Source organism: Lissotriton vulgaris, chromosome 10 (genome assembly GCF_964263255.1).
Source record: "Lissotriton vulgaris chromosome 10, aLisVul1.2, whole genome shotgun sequence".
NCBI classification, from domain to species: Eukaryota; Metazoa; Chordata; class Amphibia; order Caudata; family Salamandridae; genus Lissotriton; species Lissotriton vulgaris.
Genome location: NC_141698.1, coordinates 855,174,084 through 855,198,502, shown reverse-complemented (window position 1 = coordinate 855,198,502; position 24,419 = coordinate 855,174,084). Strand labels below are relative to the sequence as shown.

General features: G+C 44.1%; 1 protein-coding gene across 1 annotated transcript in view; it reads right to left on the bottom strand.

Moving 5' to 3' along the window:
* Positions 1 to 9,265: 9,265 nt before the first annotated feature.
* The window catches only part of SLC25A40 (solute carrier family 25 member 40), a 419,344-nt gene continuing 404,190 nt past the window's right edge, over positions 9,266 to 24,419 (bottom strand). The window contains exon 11 of the mRNA XM_086941797.1: positions 9,266 to 10,156. Coding sequence (XP_086797923.1) covers positions 10,038 to 10,156 — 119 coding nt within the window. The 3' untranslated portion in view covers positions 9,266 to 10,037. The remainder of the gene's footprint in view (positions 10,157 to 24,419) is intronic.

The window sequence follows — 24,419 nt, the reverse complement described above, 5'->3', positions numbered from 1 at the left end:
GCAGATCGGGATAGACAGAGGGAGGGAGAGGGAGAGGGAGGCAGATAGAGGGAGACAGAGGGAGGGAGACAGAGGGAGGAGGGAGACAGAGGGAGGAGGGCCACAGAGGGAGGAGGGCGACAGAGGAAGGGAGACAGATAGAGGGAAGGAGACGGAGGGAGACAGACAGAGGGAGGGAGGGAGAGAGAGAGCGAGACAGAGGGAAGGAGACAGAGGGAGGGAGACCGAGGGAGGGAGTCGTGGATAGACAGAGGGAGGGAGAGGGAGACAGAGCGAGGGAGACAGAGAGGGAAGGAGACAGGCAGAGAGGGAGACAGAGAGAGGGAGACAGAGGAACGGAGACAGAAGGAGGGAGACAGACAAGACGGAGACAGGCAAGGCGGAGACAGGCAAGACGGAGACAGGCAAGAGAGAGACAGGCAAGAGGGAGACAGGCAAGAGGGAGGGAGACAATAGGGAGGGAAAGGGAGGGAGGGAGGGAGACAGAGAGAGGGAGGGAGACAGAGAGAGGGAGACAGCCAGAGTGAGTGAGAAAGAGGTAGACAGAGAAGGAGAGAGGGGGAGAGAGAGATGTAGAGAGAGAGAGGGGGGGAGACAGAGAGAGGGAAGGACAGAAAGAGAGAGAAGGAGACTGAGAGCGAGACAGAGAGAGGAAAGGAGATAGGCAGAGATAGAGACAGAGACTGGGACAGACAGAGACAGAGACAGGAATGGGGCAGACAGATAGAGGCAGAGACAGGGACAGACAGATAGAGGCAGAGGCAGACAGGGACAGAGAAGGAGAGAGAGGGAGGGAGATAGGGACAGACAGGCAGATAGAGGAAGAGACAGGGACAGACAGATAGAAGCAGAGACTGAGACAGGCAGAGAGGAAGAGAGAGGGAGATAGAGGGCGACAGAGAGAGGGAGTGGGATGAGAGAGAGAAAGGGAGACAGAGAGAGGGAGACAGAGGGAGGGAGGCAGAGTGAGACAGAGGGAGGGAATCGGGGGGAGACAGAGGGAAGGAGAGGGAGACAGAGGGGAGGAGAGCGAGACAGAGGGAGCGAGACAGAGGGAGGGAGACAGAGGGAGGGAGACAGAGAGAGAGGGAGACAGAGGGAGGGAGACCGAGGGACAGAGACAGACAGACAGACAGAGACAGACAGAGGGATACAGACAGAGGGAGAAGGGCGACAGAGGGATGGAGACAGACAGAGGGAGACCATTTGCCCACTTGTATTCAAAAAAATATTCTTCCGGGGGGAGAACCCCCCCCCCCCCGAACACCCTTTAGGTGGTTCGCGCTCGCTCGCTACACTGCTTTACTGTGTTACAAAATGATGCATCTCCAAAAAGTGCGTCACCAACAAGAAAAGTTTGGAAAGCTGTGTTCTAAGGTAAGGAATCTATCACTAACGTGTCTCTTTAAGATGATATAGGGTTAAGGGTATAAGATGATAGGGTTTAGGTGTTGGAGTAAAGGTTTACCTTCTAATCTTTGGAAAAAACTAAATTTAAAGTGTGCTGATGTTCAAAATACAGTTATTTTTAGTCTGTCTCTCACAGTATCACTGCACCTAATGCATTTCAATGGAATACACTACATTTTCGATGCGATGCAATTAGAAGTGTTGAAAACAAACTGATCTATTTCTAAGTAAAAAAATCTGAATTCACAAGGTACAACCAGAGTTAATTCCCCTGAGACTATTACGTTTGTATTTTGTACCAATGCACATACAATAAGTAAATAAAAACATACATGAAATAGATAACTTAAACTTACCATAACATATATAAATATATAAGTATATGTTATAAAATCATAAAGCACACACATCCATTATACCGATTACATTTCTTTCGTTTTACAGTTAGCAATGAATTTAATTTAAAGTGTGCGGATCATTGTTAGTTATTTTTAGTCTGTGTTCAAAATAGTTATTTCTAGTCCGTCTGTTTTACAGCAACACTGCACCGAATTCAATAGAACACAGCACAGTTTCGAAGTGATGCAATTTGTAGTGTTAAAAACAAATGGATGTATTTCTAAGTTTTTAAAAAAAAGAAAAATAATGAACACGGTACAACCAGCAGTGCTGCCCAAGAAACAATAACGTTTGTATTTTGTGCTAATGCACATCACATAAGTACATTTTAAAAATCCATGAAATGGGTAACACAAAATGACCACTACAAATATAAATAGTCATAGTATATGTCATAAAATCATCAATCATAAACCATTCATGCAATTAAAATGTGTTTGAGATTTCGTTTATTAAAAGAGAACTACGCTTTTAATCTTTTATATAAAGACTATGTCATGATGCAGCCATCATTAGGAATAATTTCCTAGCAAAAATGAAACCAATTTGCTGAAAAATTTATTGGAATGGGATAAGCTAGTTTAAGTTTGAAATCCCAGCAGACTCATTTTCTATGGCTGGTTAAGAATGCATACACCTTTTCATTAAGACACATTGCGCCCATTTAAATTTGCTTAAAAAGGTGTCATGCACATTTGTTAAAAAATCATGGTATAAAAATACTATTTGAAATTCATATTATTAGACTATATGCCTCACAACTGAAATAAAATGAAACCTTATTTTCTAAAAACAATAATTATCCTCTCTTACTTTCCGGCATGTTTTTTTAGAGGTAAAATAATATATTCTTCCTCAAAAACTTGCCACTAGTCAAAGCAGTTGATAACATCATTACTTAGCTCTTAACAGGCTCTTTGCAAAATTAGTATCTTGTAACATAAGAGGACTGATTCACAAAAGATTTGTATTCACGCAGTCGGTGTTACTGACTATGTAAATGCAAGGTTTGCATTTGCAATGCAAAAAAGAGCGTTTTGAGTTGTAATGGCGATCACAAATCGCAATTATAACTATATAACTATAATTCTGTGTGAAGGCAAAAGAAAATGAGAAACCAGCAGCATTAATTTCCCATTGCGATTTGCAAATGAATGCCCAAATGCTTTACAGACATTTTTGCAACTGTAAATCAGGAATGGTTAGTGCTTACCAGGTCAGTCATCAGCAATTGTTAGAGGGCAAGCTGTCAAAATGTAGTACCTATGTAAGCTTGGGAAGGATGTGAACATTAGTAGTGCTATATAGAAGTCCAATGCACACATGCTCTGCCCAAAGTGACATTCATTATGTACCACATTCTGAGGCACTATGACTCCAGTGGGTTTGAGGACTAGGGTCACAAAGGAGCCATGTCATGAATGCTGGGCTGGAGATATGCAATCCTGTGCAGGCCTTCATCCTATCTCCTAGTTTTTGCCCAGTCACATTCAGATTCCTCTCTCATTAATATTCACGATTCATGCTTATTGCACAAGGAGTCTTTTAGGTGCAAACGCTTTCAGAATTCTTGAAACCGCAAAGGGAAAAGCTGGGTGCAGAGCAATGCAAACACTTCTCCATAACCAACCTCTTTTGAGCATCAAGCTACATTTCTCTAAACTTGTGCTGCCCTTGGATATGGGTTGCAGACGATATTAGGAGAATCCAAAGTCCACTATGTGCTGTGGAAATGTTGTAAAGTCCAATGTGATCTTTACTTATGAGTGTGAAAACCAGTTTTTTCATTGTTAGCATGGTGCGAGGATTTTACACTAAGAGAAATTTGAAAGAATTCTTCATTCAGATGGAACTCAGACGATGTTTTTAAGATAAGTACACTCATTACCTTATACCACTGAAAGACAGGCACACAAGTACTGAAGTTTGCATTTCATTTGAGGACACAGAGATAACCAGAAGCCAGCAGTTTAACCCCTTGAGCGCTCGTGACGGAACCACTCCGTCACGAGCCACGGATGCGTTGTGCTGGTGACAGAGTGGTTCCGTCATGGCGCGGCCGACCCTGCCCAAACTGCAGAAATTCCGCGCCTGCGCGGGCGTTCTATTGAGCGGGCGGGGCCGTGACGGAACCACTCCGTCACAAGCACAGCGCACCCGTGGCTCGTGACGGAGTGGTTCTCCCCCAGCGCCGCGGCGGAATTACCGCCGCGGCCAAGGGGTTAAACAGCTTACAAATAAGCTGTAAAAGAACCCAATTCAAACCTCTCTAACATTGGACTTTTGACTGGTGAGGAAAAGTGAAACAGGCCCATGAGGTAGGGCTAGGTGAACTCATTCGAGATTGAAAAGTGCACCACTGTTTGATTTTTGTTGGTTCCAATCACTGTCAAATAAACCTTTCACTCATTAAGTTGACACTGATTCAACAAAATATCTGCCAAAGGACAAAACATGATTTATCGGGCAAGCAAGGAACTTGCTGTACGTTTTCACCCAGTTACTTACTATAGTATTGGGACATACTGGATATTTGTTCGTACTCACAAATATGCTTAAGTTGTCCTGAGAGACGCCCAGGTGAGCTAAGACTGGGTTTCAGGGTAACCCCATGTCCCTCATTAAAAGTTTCAAAAATGAATGAAGTTTAAAGGCCTTGCTGTAACATAGATAGAGATCTTGAGAAGCAATACTAGGCTGGAGCTATGACGAAGTTCAAGCTGTTTTTTTTCCTAGTATTGAACATCTGAAGTACACTTGGGGCAATATGTTTGGAAGAAGGAAAGCATAGAGGAACATACCAGGAAATTGAACATGTGTTTACTCTGCAATGACTTTCGCTCCCTCCTAATTCACAAGGTGAGGGCTAATATGGGGTCCCTCTAGACCCCAAGATGGAGTCCCAATCGTTGACTGAAGAAATGTAGTTTCTTATGCTGCCTACTTTTGAGTGATTACCTACATAATGTGAGACGCCAATGGAGAAATTACTATATGAAATCTTTGCTTCTCATCAGCAGCCTGACATGAGATGCAACTCCTATACAAGATGCTTAGCAGTTTTATCAAATGTTAAGCACTTAAAGCACCTTGTCTGTTATGTCTCCACAGCCTCCCTTTAATTTTTAATTCCCTTTCTGGTCCTTTCCCTTGAATAGCCATTGGGGCTCTGAGATAGCAAACCAGAGAGTGAGTAGCATTAAAAGGTTGGGATCTGGGCACTGTACTATCTTCAGAGAATATCACAGCTGATACCACCATCAAGATTATATTGCATGTTTTTGCCTGTGACAGATTCTTCTTCATACATCTGGAGCATCTCATAGGGTCCACCCACCCCATTTTTTATCTGCTTAAGTAAAACAACTTGAAATACATTCTTCGCTGGATGCCACGTGACTTAATCCTTTTTTACTTTTTTCTTCGATAGGGGTAAATCCCACATCACACATCTTCATCCCACTGTCTCGTAGCGCACCACTTTATCACCACTTTCTTCTTACCTATGTGCCATCAGTCACTGAATACGATTTTCCATGTCACCTTTTTTATTTAAGTAGTTACCTTTCATTACGTTAATCTTTCTCCTCCCTTTCCCCCTGCTAATATTTTTTCTTTTCTTCTGTAGTTTGTATTCCTGAGATTATTGAATCTTTAGTGCCGAAAGTATTCTAGTAGTGAGGTGTACTACATCATCTCTGTGCTGTAAGTCTGGAAGCCTTCTTTTTCTGCTTGTCTTGTCTGTGTCTCGCTTTGTTAATCTAGTACAAAACAACTAAATATTTCTCTTTCAATTTATTATTCACTGAGACATTTTTATGAATACTGCTTCAGGCTCCCCTTATGTTTTCTTCGAAGAACTTGCTTGTTTGGGGGAAAACGTTGTTCAACTTATTTTTTTAAATAAATGTTTCTTGTAAACAGATGAGATTCAAAATAAGGGTTTATAAACTACTAAGGTAGCAACTCGCTGAGGGATGATTAAAAAGGTTCTACCAATTGATAGGGAGATTTTTAGATTTACCAATACTTTTCACTGTAGTTAAAGTCCTAAGTAAGATCCCAGGACATCAAAAGACTCTGCACTATAGACGTGTCACCCAGATTCAGCAAGAACTTGTACTCTTGATTGGAAATATTTTAGAAGGTCAAAACAGTTTTTCAGAGAAGCGATTCAGCACTGGCCTTAAGAAAAAACTTGAACTTTGCTGTATTTTTCCTCCTTGATCATTTTGAAGGAAGAAGCTGAAGCTTTTCCCTTTAACGAGCTCCTATCCACACCATGGGCTGTACCTGGGGCTTACCAGCTAAAATCAATACATCACCCCTGTAAATAGTGTTTATAGAAGGTTTTAGACTTAATTGAGAGACATTTGCCATATTTCTGATCCTTCTTCAAGACTGAAGATTCGCTGTGGGAAGAACACTTTACTAGTACAGCAGAATAGCCTTGAGTGCTCGTGACGGAACCACTCCGTCACGAGCCACGGACGCGCTGTACGGGTGACGGAGTGGTTTTGTCACGGCGCGGCCGCCCCGCCCACGCTGCAGGAATTCCGTGCTTGCGCGGGCGTTCTATTGAGCGGGCGGGCCCTGACGGAACCACTCAGTCACAAGCACATGACGGCACAAATTTGAATGAGGATCTAGCTGATGTTTCAATTGAAACAGACTTCAGATTCCTGGCCTACACTGCAAAGTACTTTAAGGTAGATTTAAACCTTCTTGCATTTCCAGAACCAAAAGTCTTAATGGGTGGTGCTCATGGACACAGGCTTAATGCAGAATCCTCATGTTTATGGGCAAGGTTGAATTGTCATTGGTTGAACAACGCAGAGCACCTCAAAGGAGTACTATTTTTCATATTCTTTAGCTCGATGATGAAAACCACCAAGGTGTCCACTGCAAGCAAGCAAGGAAGAGACCAAGTTGCCATCTCAGGCCTGGGTCTTACCAGGTCCCAGAGGTTTAGGTCAAGACAAAATTCACTTAGAAAGAAAACACACGTGTCAGTACTGGGCAAGAATCAGTAGTTAATTTGTATATTAAAACAAAAATTGCCAGGGTCCTTGTCCGGAGGCCACTGCAGGGTACGCCACATACTGCCCCCGCCAGCAACAGTACCAACACAACTACTAACAATCACAACTATTAGTAATTTTAAGGTATACTGAACGGAGTAATCATGTGGTGGACTGTCATAAGAGGCAGTGTTGACAATTAAGTGCTGTTGCCGAGCACTGGAAACCACCAGCTCAAACTAAGCACTGGTGAAGATGCACTGCTAGAGTGAGTGATGTGTTGGAGAATTCAGGGCCTCGGTTGGCAGGAGATGCTCCAATGATGCATTATTTAATGAAGATTTAAATGGCAAGAGAGGAGTTACCAAGGCTATGTTTGTGTTCAGCTCAAATGGTAACAAATGTGTAGCTAGTGGCTCTGTGATCTTGCAAAGTGGGTCCTTGCTCGGGGGGTGAGAATCCTATTCTTCTCAGAGCCAGTTGCAATGAAGGAATCAATGCTTTTGGCACAGTGAAGGATGGATGGGAACTGTTCTTTTGAAATACATTAAATGGCACTGAAGGGTAGAGCCTAGAAATAGAGCTGGGCTCTACTCCATCCTGTGATCAGCCCTAGCTTTTCAAGAAGCCGTAGAGTTGACTCACAAGTACATGTCTGAACGGTAAGATGTGACTTAGACCACAGGACAGCAAATTACTGGGTACACCACACTCTGAAGTAGGACCAATTTCTATACAACTATACTATTCTTAGAGGTGGAAGGTGACTTGACCCTGGCCAACAGAAAATTCAGTCTTCTGTAAATATGGATCACCACTCCTCTATGTAAGAGACAAGCAGGTACATGCATCAATCTTGGCATTTGCGATTCCTTAATTGCGATTTTTAAGGAATCGCAATTAAGGAATCGCAAATGCCTATGCATCAAGAAATCGCTAAATAAATTGCGATTCCTTAGAATTCCTTATTTGCGATTAGCATTTTGCGAATCGCAATTAAGGAATCCCTTCCCATTCATTCCTATGGGCCGGCCCATAGGAATGAATAGGAAGACAATCTCAATTTGCGATTCGCAATTAGCTAATCGCAAATTGAGATTGCGATTTCAAGGGTGCAGGGGTGTCCAAAGGACACCCTGTTGCACCCCTGAAATCAAACAATGCACATATGTTGTGTACACACATGCCCTAAGGGCATGTGTGCCCACAACATGAAAGTTAAAAATATGAACAAAATTGCATATTTCTAACTTTTCGCAAAATTACCATGAGGTCCAACCTCATGGTAATGTTTTCTCTCTAATTGCAAAATCGCAATTTTTTTTAAGTTTCATGCATTGCTTTTAAGGAATCGCAACATTGCGATTCCTTAAAAGCAATCGCACTTTAAAAAAATCGCTAAAATAGCGATTTCTTCACTTTTAGGTTGATGCATCCCAAATAGTGATTTGGGAATCGCAAACGGCCGAATTTTGCGATTCGCACCGTTTGCGATTCCTAAATCGCTTGATGCATGTGCCTGTATCAGTCCTTCAAGATCCTTGCTCCAGATTCGCAGGCATGGATTAGAAGACTGTGTCCTAGATAAGACACACTATGTCTGTACAAGTCCGCTCTAGCAAACTGTCTGGGGTAATACGCGAATAATTTGTTGAAGCAAAAACATTGCAGCGTTAGCTGCCCTAACCTAGATCGAAGTAGGCAAAGAACGGGAACTAAAAATTGCAGAAGGAGCCATAAGACACTATAGGACAACAAACACAGAGACACCGTTATGAGTTCACAACAATCAGCCGAAAGAAGCCCTCACACCCCACAAACTGAATAAGATGCATGGCACTAACAACAAAACCTGCCCAAGATGTAGTAGTACATATGCAGACTTCTTACATATGACGTGAACATGTGCAGGGATTGTGACGTTTTGTTAATCTGTGAAGGGGGACCGGACATGCCCTTTTGGACGGACAGACAGACCTGATGCAGGCTGAGGTATGTTTTCTGAACCTCTGCCCTAAATGGAAATCTACAAAAGTGACCAATAAGTTCCTGGAACTAGATCAGTATGTACAAAAGACTCACAGCGATGCAATGGCGGTCCACGGGGGTAACACCCCACTGTAGGCGGAAGAGCGATGTAAAACGATGGGCTGTTGCTGAGGAGGTGGCATTGTGAGATGAACAGAGACGAGGGGTGCAAGATAGACCGATAGCAGCCGATTGGATAGCGGTCCTTGCCTCGTTTGTGGGAGCGGAGGACAGCTGATTGTATTATTATATTTCAACTGAGACAGCGTAGGCATTATAGACATCATATATATATATATACTACAAATAGGACAATGCCACATTCATCCACCAATCCTGATTCTGACACACCTGCCAAATTGCAAATACATATACGAGATTTTTTTAGAATCAAACAGAACACTTGTCTGAAAATAGTTTCAAATTTAAAACAAACTGCAATGTAACAAATAACTGTTGCTGCATGCTATGTGATTTGATTTCCACATACTCCAAGATGCACCTGTACAGTGTTACATAAGATATGAGAAAAACTGGAAGCATTGTTAACAACATAATTATGTATGAATATATACAAGATGAAGTGCAAATAAAAACTACAAAGAAAAATACAATCATTGGAAAGAAGGAACTGGCGAGAGTGTACATCTGCATCAGGGAAGTAGAGACATCAAGGTAGTAAGTGTTAACAGAATGACAAATACCCAAGATCTCACATAGGTATGGTTAGGAGAGAAGAGTGATAACTACAGAGGAGAACCTTATTTTCTGTAGTTCGTCGCTTATGAGAAACAAACGAGTAAACATTTGTTCATACAGTTTTTCAGTGGCACAAAAACTGTCCGTGTTTCTTATAGCTTCAGAATCTACTTCTTATTTTTCTGTCTTCCAGTTCAGCAAGTCAAAACATTTACGATATTGCTATATATTTAGTTTTTAAAAAAGTACTTTAAAAATTATATAGGAAAATCTTCTGGTCATTATGGCAAAGGCAGGCATATGTTTTTTATTGAGAAAGGGAAAAAGCCTGCAAGTTTAAACAGAGCATAATGGCATACAGACATCAGTTCATACAGTTTTCCGGAAGTCCAATTACTGCCATGGCGTTTCAATGAAAGTGGTCATAGCTTCAGAATCCACCATCTTGTGTTTTGGTGTTCAATCCCAAATTGTTAACAGTCAAAGGCTTTTGTGATATTTATCTCTGTTTAGTTTCCGAAAGAAGGATTTTCCCAGTTCGTATGTGCTGATCATTATGGCACAAGCAGGCACGACTTTGATTAAGCGAGGGATCAAACCTGCAAGTGTACACCAATGAAACATTCATAAATTGCTGTATTTGTTATGCACATTATAGAAACTCAAGCAAATACAGTGTGGTATCAAGGTTGCGTATTATTAGCTATTTCAATTGAAAACAAACAATAAGGAAAGACGAATGTTAACATTATAGCGAGGCATCTAATTAATATTACCAAATAGTTTTGCATTTAAAAATTTCAATTGATTTTCCAAAATTACAATGTTCTGCAACTTGATGCTCTCCTTTACCAGAACAGAATCAAGATGCCCTTAAATTTTTTTTTTAAATGAAAGATTTATTTAAAGGGTACAGTGTGCGTGGTATGAGGGCTGGACACAACAAAATTAATTATTCTTTTTTTCCGCTCCTGCATTCACCCTGGTCACCAAGAACAGGGTTTACCTTAATTTTAGATCCCTGACATTTCAGCTAGGGATCATTAGGGTGAGGTTTGTGAGTGAGGCAGAATCACAGCAGAGGAACAGCAATCCACTGTCTACATTCTTTTATGTGTAAGTATTGTCGTGTTCTAATCTAGGACTCCGATATGTGACCTTATGCCCCTATACGGCTATAATCCATTCATACCCCTATAATGGCATAAACGATCAAGAGCAATATTCAGAAACTCGTCTCTGGCCTAACACGATCAGAGCCACATTTCAGAATCCCTTCCTCTGCAGCTCATTAGAGCAAATGACACAGCAGAAGCCACTATCTAAGATTCCTAGATTACACTCCGAGTTCTTCAACAAGATAAAACTCAGCAACCTGGGAAAGCCCCGCTTGCTATGTTTTAATTAGTAATAGAACTCTAATGAGCACCGAGAGACGATCACTTCCTAGTGAGATCTTTATTGGACGTCTTATGTCCAAAAACTTACGTCAAACAAGGCACCTTTCAGGTATAAATATTACCAACGTTGCCTTAAGCAAACGCTGCCTCAACGACATCGATGATAGCAATGGTGTGGTGAACACAGGAGCAGAACAGCTGTCCCTTACAGAGCCCAGCAGATACAAGCTGCCCACGGACGCTGCCCCTCCTCCTCCTTGACGCGCTGAGAGAGACGCTGTCTTTTCTCCTGCCGAGAAAATCCAGCTCCGGCGTTTCCAGCCTACTCTTGCGAGTGACTGGGATATCGAGTCCTGGAAGGAGATACAAGACCTCCAACATTCTATTTCAGAGGTATGGTGTTGACTAAACCCTTAGAGAGAATTCTTGAAGCAAACCTTGGCAAAACCAACTTAACTAAAACTGCTACTTACTTACTCCCTCCCAAGTATTAGGCTTAGGTCAGGTACACTGGGGTAGGCGTAGTTAGAAGCACCAGTTGAGTACGTTAGCCAAATGTATATATGAATGTATATATTTTATTCATTTTAATCATTGTATGGCTAAGAAACCATATCAATGCTTTTACAGTATTATTTCGCAATCCTCATTTTACTGTACGCCCTTTTTATAATAACTAGTCTTGCAATTGTGGCAATTCATTTCTCTTGCATGAGAAGAAAGACTGTTCAATAAATAATACCTTTTTATTGAAAACGCCCGTCCCTCTATTCTCTGCATCTTGGTGAAAGTAATCTGCACAACTGACTGAGTAAAATAACTGTCTATTGTTTCACACGACTCTAGAGATTGACTCTTATTCTAAGGAGCAAAGTTGTCATGTTTATGCGGTTGTTGGAAAACTGAATCCCTTCTTGTCTGTACCAGGGAAGCTGATCACTTCCTATTCAATCAAGAAAGTTTCCAGTGACCTCTGAGCTAGTTGGTAACAAACCCAATTAAGTTTAGCATAGTCAGTAGAGACCTGGAAGACCGCACTTCTACGTCAAAACTGCTGTTTATGTTATTCCAATGCGCAGGGCCTATTGGGAAAATAGGAGCTACACTACAGTATATGCCACTCACACTGGTCAATCACATACACCAATGCAGAAAATCGATCTCCAGCTTGAGGGCACAATCAATATGATTAGCAATAGTCACAGTGGTATTATTTCACACTATTCTGAAGTGCTGCTATAGGGACAAATGAAGGGTCAGGGCTAAATGATATCTGTCAACAAGGTGAGTTTCTCTTTCTTTGCTTCCCATTAAAAAAACTAGATAAGCGAAAGAGTTAACTAGTTCTGTGGCATTTATGAAATAAAAAGCACAGACAATTATTTTTCTTGTAAACATCAAAGGCCGCTATTACAATATAGACCAACTGAGGTTCTTTACCATTTAGGTCTGCTGTATCTGCTTTCAGAAGGAATGACTCCAGATCGATCATAGGAAATATTACAAAAAAATGGTGCTAAAATGCATTCCTTAATGCCTTGGAAAAATCTAGAAAGCTCCAATTAATGCAAAAACTAGCCAGGCAAAACACAGTGCACCAGCACAAGGAGAGAGCAGAAATGCTCCATATTTTTGTAAATATGGAGCATTTATGCTCACTCCTTTTCACACAACACAGCAGTGTACTCATCTGTACACCTTCAGACTCAGAGTGATATACCTGCCTCTGTAACGGGACACTCTTTCGTCTTCACTACATCAATGTGGCCACTACAATGCCAGGCACTACTTCATCATAGGGTGGTATAATAAGAAAAACATCTTACTGATTTTCAAATAATATAGTAACTATTTAATATGCAATTAATACTTACAAAACGACCATTAATAGTAACAGATGCAATAAAATTTAAAATAATTAATACACATTACAAATGGTAACCTATTTAAGATAACAAACATTTAAACCACATATATTCAAAATATTACGATTATTAACAATAGATAGCAATACAAGTGTAGAAGATAATACATTACATTCAATAAGAACAATAAAATGAAGGGATTGGTGGGCCCTCAAAATATAATAATTATATTGTTAGTAGGAGGATTACTATCAATAGTAATATTACCAATATTAATACGTATCTACAAGAATGTGTATACATATTTAAGTGGATGGGTAAGGAATAATAACAGGATTTTGTTAATGAGAAAGAATAATACCAATAATGAAACTGTAATTAAAGAATTCTTGTGAGGACAAAGGGTAAATACTTATAATGAATAATTCCGTATTGCTAAGAACCAGGAGGCTCTTAGCAGTATGGGAAACAAATACAGAACTCTAAAATCCACTTTACACTAAGGAAAAAAAATAATCAACAGAATTACCAAAAAATTAAAATGTGGATGTAATTGACTCATTGTGGCGGTCGCATAGGAGAGGAGCTCGGGCGCCATCCGGCCGGCGAGCAAATTCTTATGTTCCCCGTGGTTCCCCAAGCCCCCAGAAGGACGATTGAGTGGGTGGAGGGAAGGAGGTCGGCCGGCCTAATTGCATAGTGTGCCTCAGACTGCCCAAATGTGAGGCAGTGCAGGCGATGTGAGACGGGGTGCTCGTCCCACATGATGCGGCTGCATGGAACCTGGCACGATATGGTGAGGCAGTTTTTCCCAAGGGTGAAGGCTACATAAGGCTACCAGTGGATATACCTGAGCCATTAAAAGGACAGACCAGCAAACCTGAGTCCAGTGGCTTGACGCTATGGAGCCTGGTGATGGTGAGGCCGATAGTAGCATGACCGCGCCACCCAGGGAACCCAAAGCAGAGTGTGGGGGGTGATTGGGTCCTTGGTGGCCCAGAGATTTTGATGGCCTTGTGAGGGCATATGGCCACGATCCTGGCAGCACTGCAAGAGACCGCGACCGACCTGGAGGTCAAGTTTGACAAGGTGGCGCAGGATGTGTGACTTTTAAGAGCAGGCAACCCAAGCTAGCAGATAGGGTGACTGAGACGGAGTCCGCAATCACCCATTTGGCGCTGGCAATGCCTGCGAAGAAAATACATATTGAGGCATTGTAAAGGGTAGTGGGGGCCTTCGAAACTAAACGAGATGATGCGGAAATCTTGCAAACATGGGACTGGTGGGGGTCGTAGAGAAGGCGGAGGGCCCCTGCATGGAGTTGTTTCTGGAGGACTTGTTGTCGATTGTGTTGTTGGAAGAGAAGCACTCCAAGTGGTTTATGATGGAACGACCCACAGTGTACCTGGACGTCCTCTGGTACCTGGTGTGCCGCCGTGAGCAATCATGGCCCAGTTGCTGAACTTCCAGGACAAGGACATTATCCTGCAGGCCTTGGCAGCTCAATCAATCAATCGAACACCATTTTGTAAAGTGCAACACTATCACCCCTAAGGGTATCTGGGCGCTGGAGGAAGGGAACATGAATATCTTCTCCCACTTCATGAGAATTGTGCAGCGCCAGCAGGAATCCTTTTTGGGGGTCAAGCAGCACCACTGACTCCTGAACATTCAGTAAGCCCTTGTTAGACGTGGCATCTTTGGCATGGTTTCCCCAGACTTTTTGCATCTACCTGCTGTATTTTTGATGCTGTGCTGGATTTCGTTTTTGCTGGCTTTGATGCTTTGGGCACTTTTCCACTGCTGATCAGTGTCAAAGTGCAAGTGCTCCCTGTGTAAATTATAATTACAATTGGTTCTTGCTGATTGGCATATTTGATTTACTGATAAGTCCCTAGTAAAATGCACTGAAGTGTGCCAGGGCCTGTAAATCAAATACTACTAGTGGGCCTGCAGCACTGATTGTGCCACCCACAGGAGTAGCCCTGAAAAGGTATCTCAGACCTGCCACTGCAGTGGCTGCGCGCAGTTTTGAACTGCCATGTTGACTTGGCAAGTGCATGTAAGGCACTCCTATGGTAGGCTAAAGGTACCTCCCTGGGCAGGGTGCAGTGTATCTGAAAGGTAGGACATGTACTGGTATGTGTGACATGGCCTGATAGTGAAATTAAAATAATGCCAATTTCGTTTTTCACTATTGAAAGACTATCTTGCCCAATAGGATAGAACAGGAAATGCTCTGTAACATCTTACAAGTATAACTTCCCATTGGGACAAGATAGAGAAATAAAGTTTAGGCTCTCTGAACTCAGAGTTTAATAACACATCTTTTAGTAAAGATGGTTTTTAAATTGTGTGCTTGAAAATATTTTAGAAAGTAGACATTTTCTTGTTTAACCATTCTGTGTGCATCTGCCTGTTTGTGTATTGACCGTCTAGTTTTAGAGTGACAGTGGCTGAGGATGTGCATTCACTGTAGACAGCCACTGGAGTGGTTGAGGTGTGCCGAGCCCTTCCTGGATGACTCCGAGCTGAGCTGAATGGGGCTTGGCTACATTTGGAATAGTGGGAGGAGATTTCCCTGCACCTGAATAGGGCCTGTCTCCCTTGCACAATACTGTGTCCAGCCCCTGTGGTCATACTGCGCCAGTGAGGACAGAACTGGTTTGGACTGGGCTCAGAGACCCTCGCACAAAGAGAACAAAGACATTTTGGGAAATACATTTTAGACCTAAAACCCCAGAACTTTAGACTACTTCTGGAATCAAGAGGAACCTTTGCCAAGGAGAAGAGCTGGAGAAACTGGAGGAGGAGTACTGCCCCCTTGCTGTGCTGTCTGGAGTTGGCCTGCAGTAGCTGTTTCTGCCAAGGAAAGGACAAGAACTTTGCTGTGTGCTGTGTCTCCCTGCTTGAGGAAGATCTCCAAGGGCTTGAGTAGAGCTTGAAGTCTCAGGATCACAAAGACTTCACCTCCAGCTCCCCTGAACTTCCTTGCTAGTAGTTATGAGCTGCCAAAAGGTGCCTGTGACTGTGTTGGGCCTCTGGAGGTTGTTCTTGCTGGAAAAGCAACACAACTACAAGAAAATTGACGCATTGCTTTTCTTGTGGCTGTTTTTCCGATGCAGCACCCCTGTGTGAGAACAATCTCCAAGCATTGCTGCTGCCGAAACAGACGCAGCACCTGTTGCTGCTGGAAGAACCGTCGCATTGAGGGATCACGGCTGAAAAAACCTGCGTGGCACGATGCCGCTGCACTGATTGCTGCTGCATCCCGGATTTCTAAGCACCGTACCTGTGCTGCAAGTTTCCCCGATGCATCAACCAACTCAAAATTGACCCATCACTTCCCCATAGACTGGATTTGATGCATCACTTCTCCTGCGTTCGGCAGAACTGTTGCATCACCTCCCCATGGTCTCAGGAACTTACGCATCACCTTGTTTTTCAACGCTTCCCATCTCAGCGGCTCTTTGGCCTTGTGTATTTTGTCGCAACTACTGGTACTTTGACAGAAATCACACATCCATAGTTTTCTATGTGCCAAGTTGTTTGACACCTTTTTAAAGTCATTCTTATTACATGCATGTTGGATTTTTGTAGTTTTGGTCTTGTTGAGTTTAGAAAAAGATACTTTATTTTTCAAAACTGGTGTAGTGTCCATTTGCGGTGTTATTACTGTGTGTTTTGAGTACAAATACTTGACACATTGCCTTTGGGATAAGTCAGTCTGCTCGTGCCAAGCTACACAGGGGGTGAGCAGGGATTATCTAAAGTGTGTATAAGCCTTATTCTGACTAGAAGCAAGGATCCCTATTTGGACAAAGGTACCTACCTCTGCCAACTAGAGACCCCCATTTCTAACAGGCCTCTTAGATATCTTCCCAGACATGACCTCAATGTGGTTTTACTGCAGGAGATGCATTTTGGTGGGAAATAATTGTAGCTTTCTTAACAGGGGCCGGTACCGGCTCCTGGCCCACACTAGTTTCTCCAGAGGTTTGAGGGGTGTGGTTGTGCTGGTGCAAAGGTCTCTGCCACTGCAGGTGTCCTGTACCTGGGTTGACCACCCAGGATTCTATGCCGTGGTATTGGGTAGCTTCCTGGTATATCCCACCAGTCCTGCAGGGGGCGGGCTGGGGAATGGGTAAAACATGCTCCAGATGCTCTGTAGCTATTGAGGTGTGACCTTCACTTAACACTCAGGGGACAGTTGGACTGATTGACTAACTCTGGGATCCCCGTAGAAAGCTGACACCCACTTAAGTGACTTCCTAGCTGAGATCGGACTGGTGGACATGTAGAGGTTTCGTAATCCGCTCCTTTGCTTCTAATTCTATGCGGTCCATGTCTAGACTGGACTATCTTCTGGTGCTGTATCATATGGTCAGGATCTTTGGGGACACAGACTATTTGCCTAGGGGGATATCAGACCATGCCCCCATGGTGACCATGCTTGAGACGACACTGCGCAGGCCTGGGAGGGGATGGTGATTGGATCCCTGAGAGTTGACAGATGAGAACGCACAGACCTTAATTCGACAGGCCACGGGCCATTATTTTAAGAAGAATGTGGGGTTGGTAAGAGCATAAAATGGTTCTGCGGAGTGAGTTAATAGCCCATATCGCAAAAAAAGAGAGAAAGCGCCTAGAGTTGAAAGCGTGGTTGGTGCATGCAGAGGTCGGGTATGTGTATCATCCTACCATGAGGCAGGTTTGGGACCTGGAGCTTCTGTGGGAGGAGTATCAGAGACTAGTCCAACAGGAAGTACAGCATATTTTCTGAAATAAACAGGGTAGACGAAATAGTGAAGAAGACGTGGAAGCTGTCGGTTTGGCTGGCCCGGACGGAGGAGGGTCATTGATGGGTACATTAGATGACTGGCCTTGGGGGGCTCCAGCGGGAAACTCCAGATGAGATAGCCCACCCATTTGCAGAGCACCTGCATGAGGTGTATAGTTCGCAACTCGAACAGAACCTGATCGATGTGGGGCAGTTTGTGAGAGATCTGCCAGCTCCCTGCTACCAGGAGGCGGCGGCAAGTAGGACCCTAGTGGGTGAACGAATGGTGGACGAGATCTTGGTGGCAGTGTCCCAGTGTTGAAGGGCCCCGGGCCACAGTGAACAGGACGAGGTTGGGGGAGTTTAGGCTGGGGAAGAGGGCCAGACAGGGGTACCCCATCTCGCTGCTTCTCTTCGTGCACGCCATTGAGCCTGGCAACGTTATTTCAAGGTGGTGGTGGTGGTGGGGGGGTGGGGAGGGGTGATGCACAGGTCAGGGGCCTGAGGTGGAACCAAGACAGGGAGAACATGGTTTGCTTTATGTGGCTGATGTCCTCTTGTACTTAGTGGCCCGAGAACGCTCTTTGCCACGTGTGCTGGAAATCTTGAGGTTTGGTACATATGCTTGGATAAACATCCACTGGAAGAAGTAAATAGTGTTTCCACTGACTGAGAGGTTGCCACAGGGTGGGGGGGGGGGGAATGGGGGGGGGGGAGATGGTCCACTGCGATAGGAGCGGATTAGATTTAAATACTTGGGAATCCAAGTCACAATATAGCTGGAAAATTTGGAGCATTTTCTGAAGGACTTTAAGGGGGCGCTGTCCCTCTGGCAGCGACTCTGAGTCCCTGAATTAGGCTGTGCCGCTTAAAAAAAGATGATTTCTCTCCCAGAGCATTTGTATTTTCTGCAGAATTCACCATTTAATGTCCCAGACAAATTCTTTAAAGAGGTAGAAGCAACGAGTAGGTAGTTGCTTTGAGATGGGGCCCTCCTAGGATTGCCGTGTCTGTTTTGACGAAAAAGTAAGAGGAAAGGGGCGCCGCCCTCCCAAATTGGAACTATATTACTGGGCTTTCCAACTACATGTCATCAAGAAATGGGTGAATAGAACGCAGCTGGAACAGTCTATGTATGCAGACAGGAGGGCTTTCGATCCGGGGGACTACCTTCACTGGCTATATGGGACAGTAGGGTGGGCGTCTGTGCCAGACCTGACTACCCAAGTGATTAGAGCCTGGAGGACGGTGACTCGGGCTACGGGTTGGAAGGGATGTGTGATGCTGGAGACACACCCTTTAGGATTTGGCACTGCTGGTGCGCCTGCAACGGGTGGAGGGTCACTAGAAATGGGATATATTTAGGATATTCAAAATGGGGATCATCTGTGGGGAGGGGCGAATGATCCCATTCATGGAACTGTAGGCCCATTACAAACTGAAGGGGACAGTATCGCCCCTGTCAGCCAATTAAGCACATACAGTGGGAGATATGGGGTCCTTCTCCAGGAGGTGGCAGACAAGACCCCTCTAGAGTGGAGAGTGTGGGGGACAAATTTTCACAACCATGTTGTCTCTCAGATCTATGCTCCCTACTGATGTATACCCGGCCGCCACTGACCGTTCTCAGTGGTAAATGGGAAACTGATTTGGGAATGATGGAGGATGACGCCTGGGGTGAGGCCTGTCGATACCCACAGGAAGAAAACAAGTTACTTACCTGTAACTTTGGTTTTCCAGTATTGGTAACTTTCATAGATTCCCATAGCTTGTATCATTTTCCGTCGTCGGGATGGGAGTCCCGGTAAATAAGAAATACCATAGAAATAGGTACAAAAAAATAAAAAGGCCTAGGCCTCATCTCATTTTGTAGCATATCTATCTCTTTTTGCAAAAGAGACCAAATAAAATGTAAAATCAATCAGAACAGCCTCACCCCATAGAACCTTCCTGAGAGAGCCTCAGATTTTCGTAGCCTCTGTGTAACAGTATAACATAAGATGCTAGAGGCTGAGCTTTTCCAGGGGAGGAGGGTGGGTGCATGGGAATCTATGAAAGTTATCAATACTGGCGAACCAAAGTTACAGGCACGTAACTTGTTTTCTTACTCCAGTATTGGAACTTTAATAGATTCCCATAGCTTGTATCAGAATAGCGAGCAGTCAGAATGCACATTTTGTGTAATAATACATTGTTATAAATCTTGCAAGATGTATACAGTCATCAGAGATACAAGATATCAAAAGTAGACCGTGATCATCATGAGTTACAAAATGTGCAAAACCAATAAAAGGAAGGAGGGTGTGGTGGGGTGGAGAAGCAGCCGTGGACCAAGAGTTCAGTTCTTTTACACTTGGTTTATTCGCACATAAGTTTCTAGGTGAAAACAGGGACTATTGGGAGTTGTAGTTCAGGATTATTTTCTCTGCCTAGTTCCCAGGATAACAGGGCCGTTAGCTCCAACTTCTTTCCTCCTCGGGGTTCTTACGATGTCCGGCGCTCGAGAATCGTTGGAGTATGCAAGGGAAATCACAAAACAAAAAAAATACACCCGGTAAGGGTAATGGCTGAGTTTTGAAAGTATGCGTGGGGAGCAGGGGGGAAGTGTTGGGAATAAACACCCTGTCCCGTCACCTGTGAAGCAGGCTATCCTACGCGAGGGGGTGGGGGCATCTGGGGGGGGGGGGAGAGAGAGTGGTTTACATGCAGTCTACAGAGCTGGTTAACCATCCGCCACCCCGGTTCCCCCTCCCTTCGAAAGCTCAAGCCTGCTACCCCAGACCGCCCCCGTACCTTGTTGAGCCATGACCCTCCTGGGCCGTGGCTGGCTTGCTAGTGTTGCCAGATTGGGCCCGGCATTCCGTTTCTGGATCCTCCTGAGGCTTCTTCTTTGGCGTTCTCTTCCGCTGCCAGGGGTTCCTCATCGTCGTAGACGATCTTCCGCTCTCCAAGCTGGGGGCTTCTGCAGAACGTCTGTATCCTCCAGTGGTCCTCGGGGGTCCTCCGGTTCTCGACGACTCAAGCTCCTGGTGAGATGATGCTTTCCTCGGCGTCTTCCTTTTTCAGCCCGTCGTAATCAGCTGACTTGGTCACGTGCCCGAGCTTAGAGATGGAATTAAAGAAACAGTGTCCCTTTGCTGGAACAGTCTGAAAATATAGAAGGGGACAGGGAGAGAGGTGAGTGGGAAAGCGCTTTATTCCTGTCCCTGACGTACCGAAGTCCATGTCTTGTGCCTCCTCCACGCCAAACAGTGGAAGCCGGGAAATAAAGTCAGCGTTCCCGTTGGCAATACCCTAATGGTGAATCACCTCAAAGGAGAACGGTTGAAGGGAAAGGAACCACCGGAGGATCCGAGGGTTGTTCCCCTTGTTGGAGCTCATCCAGAGCAAAGGGGCATGGTCTTTATACAAAAGATAGAGGGCACCCTCCGGATAGTATCTTAATTTGTCAACCGCCCACTTTATTGCAAGGCACTCCTTCTTGATCATAGGATATTTTTGTTGGTGAGGGAAGAGTTTGCGACTAATGAAGAGAATAGGATGTTCTATGCCTTCTGGGGATGTTTGCGAGAGGACCGCCCCTATCCCATGGTCAGAACCATCAGTATGTAATAGAAAGGGTTTTGAAAAATCTGGTGATCGCAGTATCGGGGCTGAGGTAATCATGGCTTTTAGGTCCAAAAAGGGTTTTATCGCTTTTTCTGGTGGTTGTTGGAGGTCTTTAGTTTTGACATGTTTGGCAGTAAGTGTGTTAGGGGGAAGCCAACTCTGAGTATTGGGGTATAAAGCGTCTATAATAGCCAAGGAGGCCTAAGAAAGCCCTGACCTCCTTTTTTTGAAGCTGGGAAAGGGGCTTCTGTTATGCCTTTTATCTTTTCGGTCTGGGGTTCAGTCATCCCATTCCCGAAAAGAAAGCCTAGATACTTGACTTTACGAAAACAAGCCCTAGACTTATTTGCATTAATGTGTAGACGAGCGTGCTGAAGGGCTTGAAAAACCTGACAACAATGCCCAAGGTGTGACCCCCATGTGGGGCTAAAAATGACTATGTCATCAAGATATGCAGACGCATATTCTTGATGGGTGGATAACACTTTGTTCATAAGTCAGGGAAATGTGGCAGGTGCACCGTGCAAACCGAAAGGTAATATCGTAAATTCGTATAGGTCTGTTGGTGTTGAAAAAGCGGTCTTTTCCTGATCTTCCGGTTTGAGGGGCACCTGCCAATAGCTCTTAGTAAGGTCGAGAGTCGTTATGAACTGGGCATCCCCTAACTTTTCAATTAATTCATCAACCTGGGGAATGGGATAGGCATCACATTTGGAGATAGAGTTGACAGCCCTAAAGTCTATACAAAACCGGACGGAACCATCCGGTTTCTGGACTAACACTGTAGTATGGCCTAAGGCCTGCTTGCGCACATGTTATGTTAGCATGGCTTATTAGAAGTTTAAACGCCATTTTACCTTTTGCTGCTTTTGCACACGACACTGCATAGCTGCTTTTTGTACGTTAGCCTTCACAAAGGTCTACACATGAGAAAAGGTTTGTTTTCGACATCTCTAGACTTACATCGTGCCCCTAGTCTCCACAGTGAGTGCAGAAGCCGTCAAGGTTATCAAAACATGTTAGCTGTTTTTCGACATGTTCGAGTAACGCTTTCTAGACACAACATTTTGGCAGCTGTGAGCCAAGTAAGATTCTGGTGCCTTTATTATTCCACACTTGCCATGATTTCAGGCACTTGGAAGATTTCCGTTTCCAGAGATGCAGAGAGCCTTTGCTGATCCAGATGTAATTTACTCTTACTGAGCGGAAAGGTAATGAGGTTCCCCACACAAGCCTAAGAGACCTTCTATAGTTTATAATACATAGTTCCTATATAGGGAGGGTGTTAAAACTAGGCGCCATAAGACCTGTTTTCACCATTATTGTAATATGATTTTTCCTTTTGTCTTTTATGGAATTCTAACCATGCTAGCCATATTATTTTTAATCATATGTCTGCTTATGTTGGCTAAGATACTGCACAAAGATCACATCGTTACATTTTTTAACCTTACAGTGGCTCTTATTTACTCCTGTTGTGGATTGGTATGAGAGTATAACAAAAGAGTGTTCTCACTTCCCACCATTGCTGAGATGGTCCTAAGTCGCATGTTCTAGGTTGTCTAATCATTTGTTACTTTGCTATAGGACAAAGAACTAATGTGACACTGATGCTAGCTGGTTGGGGGTTTTCTAGGGACTGAGGAGAGTTTCTGGTACACCACAATTCACTAATGTCCTAGATCTCTGTGCACGGTTCTGTGTATGAGCAGGATCGTTGCAACACACTACAGGGGAGGACCAGTCACTCTGAGATGGTTTTATGACACCCAGGGACAGCATGTTCTTCACCTCCTGATTTATGGCATCCCTACTGGCAGCAGGTATCCAATATGGCTTTTGCTTAACAATCTTCTCTGGTTGGGTATGAATGCCAGGGAAGTTCGTCCCGGGAGGTCTGACAAAAGGTGTGAAAATGGACGCAAGTTTTCCAGAAGGGAAGCATCCTGTTCTTTTGTCAAGTCTGGGTTGACCACCAGTTGTGATAAGGTGGTGTCAGGGCATGCCGCCTGCTCAGCTGTATGAACGTCTTTAGGAATGGGACCCAGCCACTTTTTTTAACATGTTGATGTGATACAGTTGTGTTCTGTTAGGGGTAATCTGGATCTGATAGGAGGTTAACCCTACTTTTTGAACTATTTTGTTAGGGCCCTGCCAACTGGCTTTTGTCTTTGTTAGGGCAGATGGCATGAGTATTAACACCCAGTCTCCTACAGTTAAGTGTCGCCAATTTTTTACTTTGTTATAGTGCAACTGTTGTGTGACCTGTGCTATCTCTATATTGGCGTCTGCGAATTCCCTCAACTTATGTAGTCGCATGTGCAGACTATTTGTATACTCAAGGAAGGATTTGGTCTCTTCTTTTTCATTTTCCCACACTTCTTTGGTGATCTCAAGCAGACTTCGCAGTTCTCTTCCATACTAAAGTTGGAAAGGAGAACACCCTAAACTGGTTTGGGATTGGCTTCTAACTACGTATAGGGCTAGCGGGAGCAACATGTCCCCCTCTCGGCCTTCTACTGTCAACAGTTTTTTTAAGGTTAGCTTTAGGGTGGCGTTGTACTGTTCGCATAGTCCATCAGTCTGTGGGTGGTACACAGACGTTTTAATATGGGATATGTCTAAGGTGGCACAGATCTGTTTCATTAATTTAGAAACAAAAAGGGTGCCTTAATCAGCGAGTATCTCACAAGGAAACTCATCCGATAAAAAAGCTCCAGCAGTTTCTCTGTGATGTTCTGAGTGGTGGTTTTCCGTAGAAGAAAGGCCTCCGGATATCTCGTGTCATAATCGACCACGACCAAGGCGTACAGATGACCTTTCCTGGTACGTGGGAGTGGGCCAATGAGATCCATGCCAATCCTCTCAAACAGGACACCCACCACGGGGAGAGGCTGTAGAGGAACCGGTGGAGGCTTATAAGGGTTTTTCCTTTGACACAGCTCACACTCCTGACAGAAACGGGTGACATGATAAAAGATCCCAGGCCAGTAAAAATGTTGTAACAACATCTGCACGGTCTTCTGTGCCCCCGTGTCCTGCCAAGAGATGTGAGTGTGCAAAAAAAGAACCTGATCCCTAAAGGTCTGTGGGACTACTAACTGGGGTGTGTCTCCCTGTTTTCCCACCCTGTACAACAATTCATTTTTGATCTGAAAGGAAGGGTAAATGGGGATGGCTTGAGAAACTTGTTGTTGGGCATTTTCCC